Source organism: Vipera berus (genome assembly GCF_964194415.1).
Source record: "Vipera berus genome assembly, chromosome: 2".
Lineage (NCBI taxonomy): Eukaryota > Metazoa > Chordata > Lepidosauria > Squamata > Viperidae > Vipera > Vipera berus.
Window position 1 is genome coordinate 33513304 of NC_138203.1, and position 24126 is coordinate 33537429.

Here is a 24126-nt window from a genome sequence, read left to right on the forward strand (position 1 = left end):
TATTATTAACTATCACCTTGGAAACTGAGCATTTTTAAAAGTAACAGAAATAATTAGATAGCTTGATAAACTGCTGCACATAACTGGTGAATTTGTTGTATTGTTCTGCACTGACGTATGTAAGTGAGGCACTATGCGACAGTATCTGATTTTTTGAGCGGTCATTAAGCAAATCACACAGTCTTTACATGAAACACATGGTTGTAAATCTCAATCTATCCTCCTGAATGGGCGTTTATTTGCTGGCAACTGGCAGAAAAGTCACAAATCATGGTCATGTGACCACAGGACACTGCAACCAGTTGTAAATGTAAGCTTGTTACTAACAGTCCAAAATGCAGACTGCATTTTGGACAGTTAGCAACAAGCTTACATTTACAACTGGTTGCAGTGTCCTGTGGTCACATGACCATGATTTGTGACTTTTCTGCCAGTTGCCAGCAAATATAGCAGATAAAATTTTCATAAGAAAACTAGACACCAAAAGACAACAACTATTTCCTGAACACAACATTCATAAAAGTAGTAACTTTAAATAAGTATTTTTTCACCTTTCTAATAGCTAATTTTTTAATGAAGTCCATCACAGCATCTCTTTCTGGAGGGATTCTATATTGGCCATTAGGTTTATTTTTATCACTGCACATTTTTGCCAACATCATATTTGGAGCTATGCCTATAATTAAATGAAAAAAATTCAAATAGAAACAAAAAAGAATTATAGCTTTCCCACTTCAATTATATATTATGTAAAAGACATAGTAATCCAGATTTGATATGAACCTTGAGTATAAAGAATACTTTTGTGGCAGGATCATGGGTCCGATTAAAACATAGGCATTGTGGGTGCCCCATCTTAAAGTGGCTAAATATAACACTATTTGGTTATCCAAAGGAAAGTAGAGGCTAGGTTACCAAACTGTCATATATACATCTCACTCACTATTCCACTATTCCAAAGTCATAATATCAGTCATAATATTGGATAGTTCTGTCATATTTTGGCCATTATGCCACAAGCACAACTAATACCGAGTTTTATCTCAAGCATGCTAAAAAAAAAGTAAGCTAGGATCTCTAGAATAGAAACTTTCCAAGCCAACATTTTGTTGCCTGCATCGTATCAACTATGAATGTGGACTAAATTAAAAAATGAGTGACCACTATGAAAGGAGTAAAATGAGTAATTTGATCATATAGACCAGGGTTTTTCAAACTTGGCAACTTTAGGAAGTGTGTACTTCAACACAAAACAATAATATAGACAGAACAAGGATTGAACTGCAAAACAAATACATATATTGAATGAATGAATGAATGAATGAACTGAAACAAGTGGATGACTGAAATGGGATAGAGTTTGTTAAGATCCTCATAAAAGCAAGGTTCATTTGCAAGGACAGAAAATATGGAAAGGAATAATGAATAATGTTAGTGTAAATTTTTTAATTTTTTTTAATTTAATTATATTTTTATACCGCCCTTCTCCCGAAGGACTCAGGGCGGTGTACAGGGCAATAAATATAAAAAAGCAGAATAAAAAAGTTAAAAAATGATTAAATATTTAGCCCAGTTTAAAACAGTATTAAAACATATTAAAACCCCAACCCTAACCCATCAGACCAGGTCAGAACTGCTCGAATAGATATATTTTTAACTCGTGCCGGAAGGAGCGGAGGTCGGGGGCCGTCCGGAGCTCAACCGGCAAGCGGTTCCATAGGTCTGGCGCGCCCACAGAGAACGCTCTCCCCCTGGGGGCCACCAATTGGCATTCTTTGATCGGAGGTACCCTGAGGAGGCCCTCTCTGTGGGAGCGCACTGGACGGAGGGAAGTTGACGCCGGCCGCAGGTGTTGCCGTAGGTAATCCGGACCCATGCCATGTAGGGCTTTGTAAGTCATTACTAACACCTTGAATCTCACCCGGAGGGCAACCGGCAGCCAATGCAGCTCGCGGAGCAAAGGTGTAGCATGGGAGTATCGGGAGACCCCCAGCACAACTCGCGCGGCTGCATTTTGCACCAGTTGGAGCCTCTGAGTGGACTTCAAGGGCAGCCCCATGTAGAGAGCATTACAGTAGTCTAGACGAGAAGTCACGAGCGCATGAGTGACTGTACGCAAGGCATCCCGGTCTAGATAGGGTCGCAACTGGTGCACCAGGCGAACCTGGGCAAAGGCCCCCCTAGTCACAGCTCCGATATGCTCTTCTAAAGAGAGCTGTGAATCTAGAAGGACCCCCAAGTTGCGCGCCCTATCTACGGGGGGTAATAGCTCACCCCCCATGGCCAAAGATGGAATAATCGGAATTTCCCAGGATGCCGGCACGAACAGCCACTCAGTCTTGTCAGGGTTGAGTCGAAGCCTGTTCCTCCCCATCCAGACCCGGACCGCCTCCAGGCAGCGGGACATCACGTCGAGGGCATCACTGGGGTGGTTTGGGGTCGAAATAAAAAGCTGGGTATCATCAGCATATTGATGATACCCAACTCCAAAACCACGAATGATCTCACCCAGCGGTTTCATGTAGATGTTGGACAGGAGAGGCGAGAGAACTGATCCCTGAGGAACTCCACAAATGAGAGGTCTCAAGGTCGATCTCTGCCCCCCTGCCAACACTGACTGCGAGCGTCCCAGAAGGTAGGAGGAGAACCATTGGAGAACTGTGCCTCCCACTCCTAACCCCCTGAGATGTCGCAGCAGGATACCATGGTCGATGGTATCAAAAGCCGCTGAGAGGTCTAAAAGGACTAGGACAGAGGAGTAGCCCCTGTCCCGAGCCCGCCAGAGATCATTCACCAGCGCGACCAATGCCGTCTCCGTGCTGTACCCAGGCCTGAAACCCGATTGGTACGGGTCTAGATAATCAGCTTCATCCAAGAACAAAGGGAGCTGTTGCGCCACCACGCTCTCAACAACCTTCGCCAGAAAGCGAAGGTTGGAGACTGGACGAAAGTTGTTCAATATTGCTGGGTCCAAGGCAGGCTTCTTGAGGAGGGGTCTCACCACAGCCTCCTTCAAGGCAGCGGGAAAGCTACCCTCACTCAAAGAGGCAGTAATCATTGCCTGGAGCCAGCCTCGTGTCCCATCCCGGGCCGCATAAGTCATCCAGGAGGGACACGGGTCCAACAAACACGTGGTGGAGCTCAGCTTCCCCATGATCTTGTCCACTTCTTCAGGAGTCACAGGGTCGAACTCTTCCCAGATTACATCGACAAGGCTGCCCGTATCCTCATCGTCAGACTCTGCCCAGTCGGAGTCCAGACCAGTCCGGATCTGAGCGATTTTGTCCGACAGAAATCAACTAAACTCCTCGGCTCGACCCTGCAAGGGTTCCTCCCTCACCTCCTGATTAAGGAGAGAGCGAGTTACTCTAAACAGGGCGGCCGGGCGATTATCTGCGGACGCAATGAGGGTGGCAAAGTGGTTAGACCTTGCCGCCTTCATCGCCGCGAGATAAGTTCTCGTAAACGACCTTAGTCGTAACCGGTCGGATTCGGATCGGCTGGATCTCCAACAGCTCTGTAGGCCCCGTCTCCGACGCTTCATCTCCCGGAGCTCCATGGAGAACCATGGAGCCCATTGGGATCTGCGCCGGGTCAAGGGCTGCATGGGTACAACTTGGTCAAGTGCCTCTGTGGCTGCCCTTTCCCAGGCTTCCACTAGGGCATCGACCGAGCTGTGAGCAAAGGAGGCAGGTGGGGGCCCAAGCGCCGTCTGGAACCGCTCAGGGTCCATCAGGCGCCTAGGACGGAACCATCTTATTGGCTCAGCAACCCCACGGCGGGGAGTGGCAAAACGGAAGACCAACCGCAGGAGATGATGATCGGTCCATGACAGGGGTATAATAGTTGGGGAAACCCCCCCCGAGATCATCTAACCACCGTCGAGATAGAAAAACCATATCGAGCGTGTGACCCGCCCCATGAGTTGGGCCCTGAATAACCTGCATCAGGTCATGGCCGTCATGGAAGCCATGAACTCCCGAGCTAACTCAGATGATCCCCCCAGGGATGGTAGGTTGAAGTCACCCAAAACCATAAGTTTGGGGAACTCAACCACCAACCCTGAGAGGATATCGAGAAGCTCAGGCAGGGCTGCTGCTACGCGACTAGGCGAAACGTACACCAGCAGCAAGCCCAACTGAGCTCTAGGAGGAGGGACTCACACCCGACTATCTGGACCATGGTGGCCTCCCGCGGACATAAGGTCTCCCTTGCAACTACTGCCACTCCACCACCCCTACCCTGGGCCCGAGGCTGGTGCAGCACCCGGAAGCCTGATGGGCAAAGATCAACCAGGGGGACACCGCCCTCTGGGCCCAACCAGGTCTCTGTAATGCAAGCCAGGTCCGCATGCTCCTCCTCAATCAGCTCCCGAATGAGAGGTGCTTTATTCATTACGGACCTGGCATTGAAATACACGAGCCTGAGCTCAGGTGGCTGCTCATCCTCGCTCCCGGTACCACGGGCTGAAATCAGAGGGTCGGAGCGCATCACCGCTTGGAGACAGCGGGGACGCACTCCCGGATATTGATACGGCCCTCTGTTCATACACCTGCGGCCATTCCCTACCGCCGTGGGAATAGGCAATCCCACACCCCGCTCCGGGGCCCCGTAGGCCCCCAGCTCAACCCCCACCACGGCGCGACCGATCCCCGACCTGGTCTGAGAAATGGTAGGTGGAACCCCCCTAGTTTCCAACCGTACCTGTAAACCCACCCCCCCCTCCCTAACCCCACAAAATATTTCGCTAAGAAACACACCAGGGGCCTCTTGTTAAATTTGGAAAAGAGGCTCCTGTCCCTGCCCAGCCATGTTCCCTCTCAATGTCTTAAGCTTTTTTGGCATTTTGCATAATTTCATCATATCTTTTTAAGATACAGTGGCCAGAACTGCACACAATATTCCAGATGCACTCACACCACTGATTTTTCTAAAGGTGTTAATATATTGATGTCTCTATTTTTAATACCATTTCTTATTAACTCTAACATAAATGAATGTACACTGTGTTGACACCTTGATTAAACTGTTTACCACTAGCCCAAAACCTCTTTCCTCACTGCTGCTCTGATCCCATTTAGTTTGCACGAATACTAAGGATTTTGAGCACCAATTGTACTTTCCTATCTAAGTTGCTTAGAGATTTCCTATCAACTTCCATGTGCAAAATTTGCTTGCTTGCCTTCTCTGGTCTCAAACTCCCATAAGCTGCTTCTCTGGGTAAGGACTTGCCTGGACTGAAAAAAAGAAAACGACTGAGAAAAAAGGGAGGAAATTATCTCCCCATTTACCTCCCCATTGACTTCACTTGCCAAATTCTTGACTTCTTTACCTGCAATATTATTTAACTTCATCTGAACAGACCATTACAGGTCTGTCTAGATACATTCTCTGAGCTATGCTTCGATAATATTCAGCTTCATTATTTATTTGTTTTACATTAAAATATGTGCTATATAAATAGCATTAAGTCTCTTGTGGGTGTTTATCTCTTTTCATTATAAATACTTTTATTTCGGTTAGCTCTTAATCATATCCACTGACAGAATAGCAAAAGCTCTAATTTCAGATCAATTCAGACTGATTTCCAGACCTCTGTTATCCCAGAAGGTATAAAAGATGAAAAAAATTAAACAGTAATGGGTTCTTCTTCACTGAAAGAATTTAAGCAGAGGTTGAACAGCTGACACGGATTTGGATGACTTCCAAAATTCCTTTCAACTTTACATTCTTTAGCTTTTTAGGTGACCATTGGTTATTAGTGTTTCCTAAGATATAGTCTTTTACAACCAGTTTTTATTTTTGTTATTCATAACTCTTCTAGTCCGAAACAACTGAATCTCGTACAAAGGACTGGTTTATTTTTTTTCAAAAAGTAATCAGTTATTTGGCCATTATATAATTGCTGGTTCCAAATTTTGCCTACAAGCAATGTAAGAACAACTGTCTTTCCCTTAATTATTATAGATGTCTTATTAAATATAAACAAGACATTCACATCCTTTGATTACGCCCAAATTATTATATTTATTCAGAAAAGAAATCAGAACTAATTCTTACTAATCTGACTCACTGTAACTCATTGCAGCCAGCCTCCAGATAAAAATCAAGGCAATAAATATAAATTTTGTTGAAGTCAGGGTAGGTAGAAAGGTTAGGTAAGTAACTGAGAGAGTAAGACTTAACAATCTTTGGTTGTGGCCCAACAGAGTAGTGAATGGATGAATATTTAAATAATATGTTCATGAAATATCTGACATGTTGATTGACTAGAGTTGTATATGTGATTCCTTGCTGCTATATACCTATCCAACCATATACCAATCAAAAAGTGTAAAGCTGAATAATTATGTTGTACTTCTTGTGTGTAGTGTGTTCTAGATTTTATTTCATTTACGTGGTTCCTGTCTATATAAGATAGTACAACTTATTAGATATGTGCATTCTTGTGGTCCCAAGTGCAAATATTGACCATTAAATTAAGGCAGAATTGGTATGACTCTGGACTCCAATATTCACAGAATCTCCATTTGCGTACAACAACGGAATTGCTTTCAGATTGATTCTCCCTATAGAGTTGTTACTTATGCAGGTTGTTTTACAATGTTGTTTTGGGGAGAAAGGAGGCTTTAGACTAGGAATGTTGTGTTCACAACTAACAAAATTGTAAGTATGTATGAAAGGGACATACTTACAATTTTGTTAGTTGTGAACACAACATTCCTAGTCTAAAGCCTCCTTTCTCCCCAAAACAACATTGTAAAACAACCTGCATAAGTAACAACTCTATAGGGAGAATCAATCTGAAAGCAATTCCGTTGTTGTACGCAAATGGAGATTCTGTGAATATTGGAGTCCAGAGTCATACCAATTCTGCCTTAATTTAATGGTCAATATTTGCACTTGGGACCACAAGAATGCACATATCTAATAAGTTGTACTATCTTATATAGACAGGAACCACGTAAATGAAATAAAATCTAGAACACACTACACACAAGAAGTACAACATAATTATTCAGCTTTACACTTTTTGATTGGTATATGGTTGGATAGGTATATAGCAGCAAGGAATCACATATACAACTCTAGTCAATCAACATGTCAGATATTTCATGAACATACTTGCAGTAAATATGTACAGTAAATATGTCAGTGTCATAAACAATAAAAAATATATTTACCAGCGCTGGCAGTCAGCCCAGTTTTTTGTTCAATTCTCAAACGAATTTCATTTACAACTTTCTCAGCTGATGTTTCCAAGATAATTGACTTTAACTGTACACTTGACTGCTGGCACCGCTGCTCTTCTAAGGGCAAAGATGGTTGAATAGTCTGCTTATCCATCAGAGTGTCACTGTCAAACAATACTGGTGAACAGGAATGCATATCTTCACTCAAGTTTGATTCATCAGATGTAACTGTGTTCTGCTTTCCTGGTTTTTAAAAATTTTAAAAAATCAGGATATCACAAGCAAAACAGTCATTTCAAATCTCTTGTAAAGCTAATAACAGAAACAGCTTTAGACCATGGGTCCCCAACCCCTGAGCAAGGACCGGTACGAGTCCATGGCCTGTTCAGAAGTGGGCTGCACACCTGGAGGTGAGCAACAGGTGTGCAAGTGAAACCAAAACCATCCTCTTCCCCCGGTCCGTGTAAAAATTGTCTTTCATGAAACAGGTCCCTGGTGGCAAAAAGGTTGGGGTCTGTTGCTTTATACTTCAAAATCACTTATTTGGCAAGATTGTTGCATATATTGCTTTTAGAAAAGCAGTATTCTTATTGTTACTGCTGCAGGGTCATCTCCCATGGAAGGAATGAAAGAAAAAGCCACAGTAATTAGAATACAGTAATGCGGGCTAATTCTCCTAACTGCCAGCAGTTTGATCCTGAGCAGCTCAAGGTTGATTCAACCTTCCATCATTCTGAGGATGGTAAAATGAGGACCCAAATTGTTGGGGGCAATATGCTGACTCTGTAAACTGCTTAAAGAGGGCTGTAAAGCACTGTGAAGTAGTATATAAGTCTAAGAACTATTGCTATAGCTATTTATATGCATCTAGACATCCCCTCGTACAGATGAGTTGCAGTTTACAGAACTAAAATGGTATTGAAAGAAACAATATGTCTCTCTATATCTATATCTACTAAAATGACCAAAGAACTCACTGGTATAGGGCTATCTAAAATTATAGTAAATTACTAAAATTGTTAAGATTTTCTCCTTAAGATGTGCAAATCAGAACTCCAGTTTAGGATCACAATTCTTTTTCTTGACGAAATCACTGGTCCAAGATAATAACCAGCACTAGAAAACCTTCTCCCATTGAAATGAGGACTCTTACATTTAATAAGCGTTCAGAATACTGTACATTTAAAATTCCAGATTAAGATCTTATCACTAACTTTTGCCTTGGAATGAAATTAATTCAAAATAAACATGAAAGCAAATATTAAAACTAAAAATATTCTTGTGTCACACAGTTTCTAGGTTTACTAAATCACAAACATAAAAGCAACATAATATTTATATTCTGACCTGAGAACTCCTGATAATTACATACCATTTAGACCAAACTTGGATGTACTGGGATGTTTTCTTTTACAGCAGTGGTTCCGTTCTTCTAAGTAGTCTGTTATGTTCAAGTAGGCTTCATCAAGGCCCATGGGCATGAATTGAGGATCATATTCAGCTAGTACTTCCCTAATCTTCATAAATATAAATACAAGGCTGAGCTATTATTTAGTCATGTTTTAAAAATATACCATACATTTAATCAGTATCGGCACTGTATCTTTTGGCATACATCATGGATCGATCATACATCAGGGAGGAAAGTCAATTATTGAAGAGGGTTTTTTTATTTCACTCCCTGCTAACTATAGCATCTTGGTCACTGAAGGTATGCTATTAACAAGAAAAACTTGTTCTCAGTGTAATAAAATGAGGGCTCTAATAAAAAATGGATAGTTAAAATGTTTTAAGACAGAAATGTCTCCCCATGAAGACATTCAAACTTGCTGATTCCAGGGATGGGTATCTCTGTTATTTTATTTTATCTCACCCATTTAACAGCAAGTAATAAAACAGACTGTATTTCTTAATGATGCTAAAGATACACTGTGGGAATGTATACTCCTATTTCAGTGCTACAAAGATATGCACACAATTTTTATGAAATGTCAGAACCATGAAGCATAATAAACTCGATGTCAGAGTGAAGACTGACCAGCAATGTTTTCAGCAAACTAAAATGGACTGGAATCCTATGTCACTTAAAATCAGAGAATGAAATTCATAGTAGTGATAATGTAGCCATCACTATTAACAGAAGGTGACTTAACTCAGTGCTAAGACCCAAGTCCCCCAAATGACAGAATGATCTCAGTCTGCATGAGAGCAGATCAATAATATTACACTGGCTCCAGACTATGCTTCAATCACACATGCACAGGAATAATAATAATAATAATAGGTTGGAAGGGACCTTGGAGGTCATCTAGTCCAACCCCCTGCTAAGGCAGGAAACCCTATACCATTTCAGACAAATGGCTGTCCAGTCTCTTCTTAAAAACTTCCAGTGTTGAGCATTCACCACTTCGGGAGGCAGGTTGTTCCACTGGTTAGTTAGGAAGTATAATCATTCTCTGGAAACCTGCAACAACTTGTTAGCATAATGCAAAAAACAAAAACACAAAAGAACATTCAACCCCATAATTTATTAATTATGGGAAGCAATGCTAATACTATATGGAATAATGGGAAAAGTGTAACATAATTTTTAATTGTAGGTGAACTGCAGAGAAATTAAAATAATTAAATTAATATGCATTCTGCTATACAAATGAATCACATACCTGTTTACTTACTTCTTCATATTTCTTAAAGTTTAATGGTACTATAGTAAGATGTGGACAAAGTTTCTTCGCAATAAATCCAGGCATAGCTGCACGTACCCCATATCTTCTAGCATGGTAATTTGAAGTGGACTTAAAAAACACAAAACCATGATATTTTTTTTAAAAAAAAGCTTTTTAAAATGGATTGTATTACAACTAAATTACAAAGCTGTTAGGAAAACTTAAGGAGTCATTAATACCAATTCAAGTACTACTTAAACATGGAAATTAGCTTCTACTGTGAAATCAACTCTGATTAGAAAACTATTCCATTTTGAAGAGACTCTGTTTTAAGTGTGGGGGGATTGATGATGTGATTGAAGGGATCCTCATCATATTTGCAGATTATACCAAGCTGGGAAGAATTACTAAAACTTTGGAAAATAGATCACAATTAAGAAGGATCTTGTCAGACTTGAGCATCAGGCCCTATCCCAATGGCAAGATGCAGTTCAGTGGTAAGGAAAGTAAGGTCTGCACTTAGGCAGGAAAAACCAAATCCACAGGTAAAGAATAGGCAGTACCTGGCTCAACAGTAGTGTCAAGAGAGGGATCTACGTGTCCTAGTGGGCTACCACTTGGATATGAGCCAGCAGTGTGTGCTGCAGCTGCCAAAAAAGCCAGTGCAGTCCAAAACTGCTTTAAGATCACATGAAATGTGATATAATTTGCAACATATAATTATAATTTGCAGTTATAGTTTGCAACTTTCCCTACTGGCTTCTTACAAGCAAAGACAACGGGGAAGCCAGCAGGAAGTTGCAGCCATGTGAGGTCCTCACATAATGCCCACATGGTCCTTGTTTAAACATGGCAACTTAAATTGCAATCACTAAGGAGTGGAACGTCATTTTTTTTTACTTATGACCGGGTTTCTTAATGACAGAATTTATGGTCCCAATTAGCAAGTTTAAATGAAAACTACCTGTATAGATGCTCTTCACAAATATCAGATATTCAATTTCCAGCTCTTTGGGGCAGATGGGGAAATCTCCCAGAAAGCTGCTAGTCAGTGTCAATAGTTACAGAGGCACACTAGAGTCACACAGAAAATATTTGTGCTACCATGTTGTAAATTAAACCAAAGAACTGTTTTATTTAAAACCATAGACCAAGCTATGAACAAGAACAGGAAAGGCAAAATATTAATCTTAAAAAATATTTGTACCAATACTTGCAAAAATAATTATTTTGCCTCCCTATTATCACAAATTTAGAAACAAGGAACTTTTATAAAATGAAAATTCATGTCTGTGTTTTCCATGCAGGTATGCCAATGCTGTATTTCTTCTTACCAGCATACTCAATGAACCCACTGCTATGGGCTTGTCCCTTAATTCAGGATTGTCTCTCATTTCTACAGCTGCATAAAAGGCATCCATGTCAATGTGTACAATAGTACAACTAAGGTCACGATTCTGATCCAATTCCATTGCAAGTTTATCCATCTGTTTGTAAATAGATACACAAAACTGTATAAAGACAGAGTTTTTCCTCTTACTCAGAGTTGGATAAGTTTATAAAAATAACTAGAAATTACTTCAGAATTGTTTCATAAAATATATACAGTATCAACATTGTTACATAGAAATTTAATAGCTTCTGAGGCTTTAAAAGCTGACATTCAGGAGCCCCAGAAACACTAGTTGAAGCACTACAACGGAAAGCCAGATCTCCTAGAGTTTAGACAAAGAAGATTGGCAAGATTCAGTAAGTCACAAACCAAACTGACTTACGTTTACTTAAATAGCAAGCCTTAAATTGATGGTTATCTTAAAACAGCATGCTAATATGTGAGGCTGACATCACGGACTTCCTTTGTATTCTAAGCCCTAAGATATATTAGTTATTTCAGATTAAATCAAGCAAACCTATGCAAAATGGAGTTAAGTTAAATGGAATAAACTTTTAATTTTTTTTTCTTACTTGGCTGGTCTTTTCAAGACCTTTAATAAAATTACCTGCAATTGTGCTTTCAAAATCTGTTGCTCTGTGATTTTACTTTTTAGTTTCAGCATTTTTTCAATCCGTTTATTAACCTGTTGATCTTTCTTAAGTTCATTCTCATAAAATCTAGAACCCTGCCAAAGAGATTAAAATTACTTCAGCCTGGTACATATCAGTTTAATTATTTTTAAGTTGTGAAGGTCATTAGAAGAGCATCTACAAAGGACTTTGACCACCAAGTTTGTTATATTCACTAGTAAAGTGGCATTCCTTAGAGCAGGGGTGTCAAACTGCCGGCCCATGGGCCAGATACATCATGCCGAAAACACGCCCACTCCATTGCCGGCAATGGGAAAAAAGTCGCGACATGTCACATGATGTTGCGAGTTTGACACCCCTGCCTTAGAGCATGGAAGAAAACTGGAATCACCAAATAAAAAAAATCACAGATTCTCTGAACTGTGTCAGAATGTATCTATTTAGACACATATTTTGTGTAATATTTTGGTTAAGACGTTTCATACCTCATGAAAAAAGATAAAACAGTATAAACAAATAATAGATTTAATTTTATAGATTTATTTTTAACATTAATTGTAATGACTATTCATGCCTATTACCTATTCCATGTTGGTAGATACCCGATATTTTTTACAGAGCCTTGGTGGAGCAGTGGGCTAATGCCTCCTTAAGTAACACCAGCTGCCTGAAATTAGTGCAGGTTCGCATCCCACCAGGCTCAAGGTAGACTCAGCCTTCCATCCTTCCGAGGTAGGTAAAATGAGGACCCAGATTGTTGGGGGCAATTAAGCTGACTTTGTAATAATGCCGCTTGGGGGTGTGTGTGAAAGCCCTAATAAGCAGGCATATACATAGAATGAAGGCTACTGCTAAGCTTGTAAGCCGCCCTGAGTCTTCGGAGAAGGGCGGGATATAAATGGAATTAAAAATAAAAATAAAAAAAATAAAAATAAATACTGAGTACAACCAATGTGAATAACTAAACCATTTGTTAACATAAAAAAACTTATGTAAACAAACCTTGGAGGCTTCCATTATGATTTTGTTGATTTTCTCTTTATCCAGCCCTTGCATTCCAGCTTTGTTATCATTAAGACCCATCCTAAGAAGTAATCCTTCTCTGGAAGAAGCATTATCTTTGTTTGCATTTTCCATTGTACAAACCCAAGCGAAGAGTTTTTTAGTTATTACCCTGAAAAAGAAGAACTGCATAGTTTTAGAGGCTACTGCTGTCACTCTCACATCATAATATAACAGAATTATCTACACATGCACCTAACAATGTTACACTGTTTTTTATCCACAGAGAGATATTCAGATGAGAAACTTGGGAAAGCGTGCATATATCTTATTTTCATTTATTATCTCTTTATTAATTTATCTTAGTAATTGCAATATCATTTGCCAAATGAGTGCAAAGTAGCAATGTTTCTGGTTAAATTATCTTCGGATCAGTGGTGGGATTCAAATATGTGAACAACCGGTTCTATGTGTGGATGCCGCTTCCGGACGTCCATTCTGGGCCTGGGCAACAAAAAATTAGTTGTCGGTTCTGCCGAAGTAGTGTGAACCAGCTGAATCCCACCACTGCTTCGGATAGATATGAAGTCAGCAGCGCGGAGGCTTTAGAATTCTGTCTTATAAATAGAAGGTTTACTTTATTTTTTTAAAATAAAAACAACAAGAGGATATAGAAACAACCAATATTAACACAAACCAATAACATGACTTTAACCATGAAAGCCAGCTAGGTGATCTTGGGCCAGTCACACTCCCCCCAACCCACCTCACAAAAGTTGTTGTTGTGGGGAAAATAGGAGACATGCATGTTGGATATATTCACTGCCTTGAATTATTTGTAAAAATAAAGGTGAGATACAAATGAATAAATAAAAAATTGGCATCTCTGTATATAATCTTTCTCAATATTTACCATTACAATTCAATAAAGAAACTACTTCATGTCTTGGCTCTGTGGGGTATCTTTTTGTAAAGATGGATTCACCTAATTGAAATGTAGTACCCAAAATATAATACAGGTAGTCCTCAACTTACAACAGTTCATTTAGTGACATTCAAAGTTACAACAGCACTGAAAAATGTGACTTATGATCATTTTTCATAGTTATGACCTTGCAGCATCCCCATGATTATATGATCAAAATTCAGATGCTTGGCAACTGGTTCATATTTATGACCACTGCTGTATCCCAGGGTCATATGATCACTTTTGTGACCTTCTGACAAGCAAAGTCAATGGAGAAGCCAGATTCACTTAACAACCAAGTTACTAACTTATCAAATGCGGAGATTCACTTAACAACTGTGGCAAGAAAGGTTGTAAAATGGGTCAAAACTCACTTAATAAATGTCTCACCAACAGAAATTTTTGGCTCAATTGTGGCCCTAGGACTAGGTCGAGGATAATATATGGCCAAACAGTGTCTTTTTTTGGACAGAAATTATTTTAAATATTAATTACATTTTAGCACCTGATTGTCCACTTTTGGCTTGCCTGGGCCGCATGAAGTGAAAATGACTTAAATGATAGTAGTTTACAGGTAGTCCTCATTTAGTAACCACACTTGGAATCAGCAACTCAGTTGTTAAAGGAAATAATTGCTAAGTGACTCTGCGTACAATTTTACTTCAACCTTTGTTTGCTTTACAAGCCTGTGAAAATTGTAAATGCAGATCATAAAGTTACTTTTTCATCAATATAGTAACTACAAATGTCACTAAATAAGGCAATTGTTAAACAAGGATTACATGTAACTTTATGGCATAACAAGGATATATAATTACATTAGGCTTTATTTAATATTTATAAGGTACATATTTTCCTAGGCATTTTCTTTTTTATATAATTAAAAATAAAAAAACTGACACATTGTAACACTAATTATCCTTGTTAAGAACAGTGGGAATAAAAAGGCTGTTACTTCTTCTGTTCATTCCATCTGTAAGTGACAGGATCTATAACAGACATGTCAAACACAAGGCCTGGGGGCCAAATCTGGCCCGCGAAGTGGTTTCATGCGGCCTGCGAAGCCATCCTGGAAACAGTGAGGGAACGGCCCCCACTGCCTTGGCCCTGGGACCCTCCTTCTGCCAGAGGCCCTCAGATCTGTCCCACTCCTGCCCAGGCCCCCATAGGCACCCTTGATGCCAACGATGTAGAGCTGGCCACACCCACCCAGTAGGCCATACGCACTCTAGCCACGTCCACCCAGTAGGCCACGCCCACCCAGGCCACACCCACCTGGCCCCCTGAGGGCAACCACAATGCTGATGCGGCCCTCAATGAAATTGAGTTTGACACCCCTGATCTATAATATCTCAAAACCTTGACAAAAGATTATACAAGAAGTAGGGCTATCCTAATAGGCTATTCTGCCTAATATTATTGCCTCAATGTTGGTTGGTACAGCAATCCAATTTAATTCAAAGCATTGTTTTGAATAGAAAATCAAATCAAATCACCAGCTGCCTGCAATTAGTGCTGGTTCGAGTCCCATCAGGCTCAAGGTTGACTCAGCCTTTCATCCTTCCGAGGTAGGTAAAATGAGGACCCAGATTGTTGGGGGCAATAAGCTGACTTTGTAAAAAATGCCACTTGGGGGGGCCGAAAGCCCTAATAAGCAGGCATATACATAGAATGAAGGCTATTGCTAAGCACATTGATTTGTGCTTTAGATTGTAAGCCGCCCTGAGTCTTCGGACAAGGGCGGGATATAAATGGGATTAAAATAAAAATAAAATAAAAATAAAAATCACTCCACCTCACACATTGAAAGAATTTGGCTTATTCACTCTACAGGATAAGGATCATAAAGAGAGGCACCTTTATGTGATCTGGTACTTTGAAGGCAATGTTCTCTCTAATCCGTGGTACTACTTCAAAGACATGCTTTTACTAAAATATTATTGAAGAAAAGCACCTCTTCAAAGTTCTGCAGTTCTGACAAATTATTTTAAGCCAGTGTGTAAAAAGTAAAAATATATCCAAAATATATCCAAACACAGGAGTAGATAACCTACCATATCAGAGCTACATACAGACCAGAAATTATTTCTTACCATCCCCAAACCACCTATAAATATTGATAATGAAATTTCCTACCATTTTGAAACAAGAAAGACACATTTAAAAACAATGACAGCATAGTTTGGAATATTCAGAAAGCTCTTCCAAAACCAAGAACAATTATGTAAAATCTTTTATATCATCACCCTGTTGAGTTTGCTTCAAGATGTCACCCACAATGGCCCTAGGTCAGGCCTTTTCAACCAGTGGTATGGGTACCACCTGTGGTACATTGGCACCTGGCAGGTGGTACACGACCATCCTAGAAAAGTGGTAGTGGGGGAGGGGAATGGTAGCACCGCACAAGCCTGAGTGAGACATGGCTGGAGCTGCAGGGCTGTCAGGGCTCAGCGGAAGCGCCAGGATCAACACTTCTTCGGGGCTGTCAGGGACTCAGTGGAAGTGCCAGGACAGACTCCAGCTGGAGCTTGGTGCTGATCCTGGTGCTTCTGCTGAGCCCAGAAGAAGCACCGATCAGCTGGAATGTTGCAGCATCTCCAGGGTCTTGTGATTTACATTCAGATGCTTGGCAACTGATTCATATTTATGATGGTCACAGTGTCCCAGGGTCATGTGAAGTGACCAAACCCTGCTGCAACCACCCAACAGATGGGGGGGATAAAACCCAAACACCCACCCCCCCACCCCCACTGCCAATCCTCAACAGAAATGCTCACAACAATGAAAACCTCAGACAGGAGGAAGAGTGCTGCCGGGCAGGCAGGTAGGTGTCTTGCTCAGCTGTGGCTTGGGGAGCACTTTTTTCAGTGCCATTGTAACTTTGAACAGTCACTAACTGAACTGTTGTAAGTCCAGGACTACCTGTACTTCATCACTTTTTTCCTTTTTTTTTGGTCAGGTTTTTGACACCTTGCTAGGCGACTGGTGGTACTCAGATGTTGCCATATCCTAAAAGTGATACAATGGGTGAAAAAGTTGAAAAGCTCTGCCCTAGGTCACCAAAAAATTGTCATTTCCTGCTCTAACTACAGAGTTAAAATAACCTGCTTAAATTAAGTTAGCCAAAGAAAAGGAATTGGCAAAAAATGACCAGTAATATAAACACTCCAAGCCCCTGATGGCTACATACATACATAGCTAGTAGAATTTTAGAATAACTCTTATGTTTTTTTCCATAGTTAGACAAAGTTAATAATTATATTATCTAACAAAACATTATTCCAGAGGGCATTATTACTTGAAGTTATTTATTCTGCTGAATGATATTTTTCAGATACATTATATTCTTCACAATGATGATCTTTTTCTAAGGACTCTGCATTTTAACAAAACACTGAGGCTCCAATGAAAGATGTTTTATCTCACTACACAAAGACTAACTATTCCAAGAATTTAGGCCTGAGTCCACAAGCACCTCATACTGTATAATCCTCCTGCACTATCAGACCTTTTCTTTCCATCACTGGAACTTTGCAATTTAGAAGAGTCATGTTAGACCATATTTTTGTTAGTTTCAGTCCCGGAGATACAGAAGAAATATGTTGTGATTAGCTTGGCTGTGTTAAAAGTCTTACTGCTTTATCTTAGGCCTTAACTTACTGTAATAATTTTGTGGCCTTTTTAGTGCAATCATACCTGTGACTTGGTTAAGCAGAAATCCCAACAATAATTTGCATTAAATAGTCCAAAACTTTATGCTTTGGACTGACATTCATCTGGGCTAATATTTTTCAGTCATGACAGTTCATTTTTATTGGGGCCAAATACATGGTACATGTAACACCACTTCAATGAGAGCTGCACTGGATACCAGTGTTTCCAGGTGCAATTCAAGGTTATGTTTAAAGGCCTACATGGGGTAGCTGAGGAATCATCTTTTTCCCAAAAGTCTCTATCCATCCAACCAGATCGAGTAACATGGGCATGCTGCAAGATCCCATCAGCCAAAGAGTGTCGGCTGGCAGTGATCAGAAGAAAAACTTTTTCTGTAGTGATCCCTGCTCTATGGAATATCCTCCCTTCAGAGATTAGAACTGCCTCAACTCTGTTGGCCTTTTTAAGACCCTAAAAACCTGGCTATGTTCTCATGTCCGGGTTGCTGAATGTCGGGCAGCTATAGAAATTGAATAAAGAAATAAATAAAGATAATTTGGTTATCCTACTGATCAGATTAGAAACTGATGCAGGAGAATATTGGTAGCTCAGGGTTGAACTCTGGGGTCACTGATGTTCTCTGAGCTTGGTGCAAGCTTTTCTTTTCTTGCAGATGTTTCATTACCAAACTAGGCAACATCATCAGTGCTCAAAAAACTGAATGAAGAACAGTATTCTGTGATTATAGTGAGATACCTTTCCTATTCCTTACATGAAGAAAACATTTAGAATACATGTTGTTTTGTTTTAAACTATTTTTGAAGCACTTTATCTTTCCATTTTGTGAAGCTGATTAGAATTTTAAAAACATTTTGAGATATACAGTATTTATTTACTAGAAAGGCAGACTAACTTTTCCCAAAATCATTTACCTATACTTGAGTCATTTTGAATTTAAGAGGAGAAAATCATTTTAAATTCAGATTTGTCTTACTTTTAGGTAAATATGGAATATTTCTTAATATTTGCTTTAGTAATTAAAAAGAAGTTATAGTATGAGATCTTCTCAGAGAAAAAAAACTAATAGTAATTCGAATAGGAGAAACAGTTTTTTATTCCATTTATTTTGGGCAGGATGCTTTCTAAAATAATTGGAAAAGTAAAATGTAGTAGGAAATGTTTTTTGCGTGCTATATTTACAAGTCCCTTCTTACCGGTAGTAATGAGATTTTAATACATATTGTATGCATGGGCAATTAATGATGAATATATTATAAATTAACCATCCATTAAAGTGTCTGCCAAAGACCAAAGAACAAGTGAGTATACCAGTGAGTTCTTCAGAACCTCTCCAAATGTGGAGAAGGTGGGTGATTGCCCACGTTTATTCCAATCACTGTTCCTCATCAGAAGACCACAGGATAGCAGTATTCTGCAGGTTTGTCAAGAGATGAAGAAATTGATCATTACGCTCATAACAGCCTTTCAAAGGATACTAAATTTGCTTACCTCACTTTCTAGTCATTTGTGCAAATTGCTTATTTAACCACCTTAAAGATACTAGGGATCTTCAGTACAACAAGTTTGAAAAGCCACTTGCTGAGTCCACCTTCATTTCTCAGCAAAAGAAAAATGAACTGTAAGAGTAACAACTTAAAAGAATTTCAAATAACAGGCAAAAATCTAAATAAGATTTTGAACTAAGAAAGTTATTAACAAATTAGGGTCCATACAAATTTGGAACGTTGAAATGTTCAAGATTTTGAAATTATATAAAATAAATGATTTTTCGTGGAAACCAAAACTAGTTTATCTATTGTGTATTGTAACAGAAATTAAAGGTTTACTATTTAAATTGAACACCACAGGGGGGCTGGAGATTCTAGACAAGAAGAAAAAAAATGCTTTTGGTTTTGATCAGTAACAATATCAAAAATATTAAACAATGTCTGCTTTTATGGATAGACTAATTCAAAAAGTGTCAATGAAGTAATGACAGATGTGAAACAAAGATGTGAGCAAGAGCTGTAAGTCTAGGAAGCCCCAATGTGCATACAGGTAGTCCTTGACTTACAATAGTTCATTCAGTGACTTCAAGATGCCTCTCAATATTCCTACTATTGAGCAAGGTACCCCCCTATACTATACCTGTACATTTGGTTTTTCTTGCCTAAATGTAGAACCTTACTTTTTTCACCATTTTCACTTTGTTAGATAGCACCCAGTGTTCAAGTCTGTCCAGATCCTTCTGTATCTTAAGCCTGTCTTCTGGAGTGTTGTCTATTCCTGCCAGCTTGGTGTTGTCTGCAAATTTGATTGAGTTCCCCATCTATCCCCTCATCCAAATCGTTGATGAAGATGTTGACGAGCACTGGGCCCAAAACAGAGCCCTGGGGCACCCTACTACACATTTCCCTCCATGTAGATGCGGTTCCATTGAGGACCACATGCTGAGTACGGCCAGTCAGCCAGCTACGAATCCATCTGATGGTGATGCTAACCCACATTTTTCTATCATATCAAGTAGTAGTTTGTGATCTACTTTATCAAATGCCTTACTGAAGTCCAAATAAATTATATCCACAGTATTCCTCTGGTCCACTAATTTTGTCACTTGGTCAAAAAATGCAATAAGATTTGTCTGGCATGATCTGTTTTTGACAAGCCCATGTTGGCTTTTAGTAATGGCTTTGTTTGCCTCTAGGTGCTGATTCATTGTTTGATTATCTTTTCCAGAATCTTCCCGGGTATTGAGGTCAGGCTGATAGGTCTGTAATTTCCTGGATCCATTTTTTTTCTTTTTTGAAGATGGGAACTACATCAGCTCTTTTCCAGTCCTTTGGTAGTTCCCCATAGCTTTAGGATCTTTGAAAAATATAGTTTAGTGGTTTTGAGATCACATCTGCCAGTTCCTTGAGAACTTTGGGGTGTAATCCATCGGGTCCTGGTGACCTAAGCTGTCTTAAGCTGGACATGTGCTCACTTAACATTTTCTTGCCTATCTTAACTTGTGTTTCTATTGTTTTTTATGGCACTATTTTTGATAGGTTGGTCTGTTTTTTCCCTTTGTGTAAAGACAGATGCAAAAAAACGACTTTAACAGTTCGGCTTTCTCCCTGTTGCTTGTCATAATGGACCAAACATTTCCTTCACTTTTTTCTTGTTTTTACATTGAAAGAAGTTTTTTTTTTTTACTTTGGTCGCAAGCCTTAGTTCATTTTGAGCCTTAGCTTTCCTCACTTCGTCTTTGCAGGCTTTGGCTATTTGCTGATATTCTAACTCTCTTTCCACTTTCTATACTTGTCCTTTTTATCTTTCAATTTATCAGAGAGTTCTTTATGCAGCCATGCTGGTTTCTTTTGAGAGCTGTTATTTTTCCTCTTTATTGGTATTGTGCTAGACTGGGCCTTTATTATCTCACTTTTCAAAATTTCCCAAGCTTCTTGAGTTGTTTTCCTCTTGAGGATTCTCATCCATGGAATCCTTCCCAAGCTCTCTCTAAGTTTATTGAAATTAGCTCTCTTAAAGTCCAAGACTCTAGTCTGACTGTATTCTATTGCTTGTGCTTCCATAATGTTGAATTCCAATATTGCATGATCACTTCCTCCCAAGGTTCCTGTGGCTTCAACACTTTCTATTATTTCATCTCTGTTAGTGAGAATTAGATGCAAAATGGCTAATCCCCTAGTTCCCTTCTCTACTTTTTGGGTGACAAAGCTGTCTGCTAGGTTTGTCAGGGATCTGTTTGATCTTCCACTTGGTGCAGAGTTTGTCTCCCAGTTGATGTCAGGGTAGTTAAAGTTTATTACTATTGTGATATGCTTCCTACATACCTTAGTTAGCTGACTAGCAAAAAGTTCATCTATTTCTTCTGTTTGGTTGGGTGGCCTATAGTATACACCTATGGCAATGTCATTTTTTCTCCCTTTTATATTTACCCAAATGCATTCAAGGTTACAGTTTTCATCATTGTTGTGCTCTATTTCTGTAGAGATGTAGTTATCTCTTACATAGAGAGCAACTCCACCTCCTCTTTTATTTGGTCTGTTTCTTTTGAATAATTGAAATCCCTCCAGCTGTGTGTTCCATTTGTGGGTTTCATCCCACCACGTTTCCATAATGGCGACAATATCATATCTGCCCTCATTAACCTGAATTTCTAGTTCACCCTATTTATTGCTCATATTCTGTGTACTGGTGTACAGTATAGACATTTGAGTCCTTTATGATTGACCCTGTGTTTACTTTCTACATGACCTGTGTGGTGCCTGAGTGTCCCTATTGTCTTACCACCTATTTGGTTAGTACACTTTGTGTGGCACTCGCTATTAGAAGCTTGATTTTGCTTGACAGCAAGGTTGATATTCTTGTCCACACACACATCTATGTTACATGCACTGATAGCCCTATAATTTTTAGATTGCTGGGGACAGGGATGTTCTGTATCAATTAACTCACTGTCCCCGCTGTTTAGTTTAAATATTCCTTCAGAAAGTCTGTGAATTTATAGCTGAGCAACTCCATCCCTTTCTTTGATGGATGCAAACCATCTCTTTTGTACATGTTTTCATTGGACCAGCTGCAAACATCATGGCTAATATATCCAAAGCCTTCCCCTTTACAACTGGCCTTCCCCTTGGCAACTGGTTCATATTTATGACTGTTGCTGTGTCCCAAGGTCATGTGATCCCCTTTTACAACCTCCTGACAAGCAAAGTTAATGAGAAAGCCGGATTCACTTAATAATTGGGTTACTAACTTACCAATTGCAGTGATTCACTTAACAAATAAGGCAAGAAAGGTCATAGAATGGGACAAAACTCACTTAACAACAGACATTTTGGACTCAATTGTAGTCATAACTCGAGGACTACCTATACTCAGGCACAGTTAGCAATAGAAAATCTCCAGATCAAAACAAAACCTTTATTGTACTCAGTGAGCATCAAAATCTTCAGAACCAGGCCTAAAGCCCACAGCCACTAACTAGTCTTGCCACGATTAAACTAAGCCAATCCTCTCCTAACCAAACCCCCATAGTCTCTGGGCACCAGGAAAGGTCCTAGTGGTATCACTTTTTTTGGCCTAGGGCAGGGGTAGCCAACCTCGGCTCTTTTATGACTCATGGAGTTGAAGTCCATGAGTCATAAAAGAGCCGAGGTTGCCTACCCCTGGCCTAGGGGAATACAACTGGCTATCATCAATAAACTGATATTGCACACGTGTCATATGATTATTTTATCTAGCAGCTTCATATAGATGTTAAATAAGAGTAGGGACAGGGAAGAGTCCTAAGGCAAAACCAGCTCCAGGGAAAGGAGGAAAATCAGTCTAGTGCTATTATTTTCTACTCCCAATTCCTGAAATGGGCCAGAAAAATTTCACGATCAATAGCATCGGAGTCTGCTGACTAATTGTATTAAATCTTCAGTAATGTTTATTTGCAGTTACATAGCAGATAAGAACATTTCAAATATAACAGAAATCTTTTAAATATGCAGATTTCAACCTACATAATCTTTTAAGCGTGTTAACTGAAACTAATGCTATTGACTTTGAAACCCTAACATAAACAATATTACTGTAGATGGAATTTTTTCTTACTTTGTGGCTGAAGCTATTGGAGCATCATTTCATGATGGATTGCAATTTTCAGAGAAACTGCACCATCTCCTGAAACTTAATTTAACTCATCCAACTTGTTTTCTATCTGCCTCACCAATTCCCTAAAGGCAGGAATGAACACTTTTATACCAACTTGCCATTATCTTTAAGAGGTTTATCAAATGCAGCCAGGCACAGAATGGATATTTTAGGCAACTGCTGAAGCACGGACAAAACCAAGATCAATAAGGAAAAAAAAGAAAAAGGATAGGAAGTTGCAAGGGATAAAAGTGATTGAAGATAACTGCAAAAGCAGAAAAAAACATAACTGATACTTACTCCCTTAGAATCTGTAGTCAAACCACATCACATTAGTTCTCCTTCCTAAAACAATAAGACATTTTCATATGTTTCTTTTTTTTACATACAAATAAGAACTACCTTGCTGGAATGAGACCAAGAGCTGATATAGTTCCTACTCTCCATTTTCACCTATGGCCACATATCTGTAATGGCCATGGTCAAATTCAGCGTCTTCCCCAACCCTTTTAGAACCAGGAACTGATTCTGTGGAGGGCAGTTTTTCCATGGAGAGTGAGAGTGAGAGTGTGTGAGAGTGAGTGTGTGTGTGTGTGTGTGTGTGTGTGTGTGTGTGTGAGAGAGAGAGAGAGAGAGAGAGAGAGAGAGAGAGAGAGAGAGAGAGAGAGAGAGCCTAGATCCTACTCATGTGCAGATGGGGCTTCACTCACATAGTTCCTGGCAAGCCACAAACCAGTGCTGGTCCACAACCCAGGGATTGGGGACCTTGGTCTAATTGCTAAAACTACTCATGTATGATATGATATGGTATGGCTGTGGAAAGCATTCAAAGGATCTGCTTCATAAAGCACAGCAGTTGATTGAACCACCCCTTCCTGAAATCTTAAAGCAACAACATACAGGTACTTTGAGGGACATTTTTTGCTGTTTGTACAGACACAATACTTCCATTCGGATTAGCAGCAAAGCTGCT

At 39.7% G+C, this 24126-nt stretch overlaps 1 protein-coding gene across 1 annotated transcript in view; it reads right to left on the minus strand.

Annotated features, from left to right (window-relative positions):
- Positions 1-24126, minus strand: part of POLK (DNA polymerase kappa) — a 38430-nt gene that overhangs the window by 12140 nt on the left and 2164 nt on the right. Inside the window, exons 2-9 of the mRNA XM_081315555.1 lie at positions 23454-23498; positions 12890-13061; positions 11863-11982; positions 11197-11349; positions 9860-9991; positions 8566-8710; positions 7185-7436; positions 552-676 (exon numbers count right to left, since the gene is read on the minus strand). Coding sequence (XP_081171681.1) covers positions 552-676; positions 7185-7436; positions 8566-8710; positions 9860-9991; positions 11197-11349; positions 11863-11982; positions 12890-13024 — 1062 coding nt within the window. The 5' untranslated portion in view covers positions 13025-13061; positions 23454-23498. The remainder of the gene's footprint in view (positions 1-551; positions 677-7184; positions 7437-8565; positions 8711-9859; positions 9992-11196; positions 11350-11862; positions 11983-12889; positions 13062-23453; positions 23499-24126) is intronic.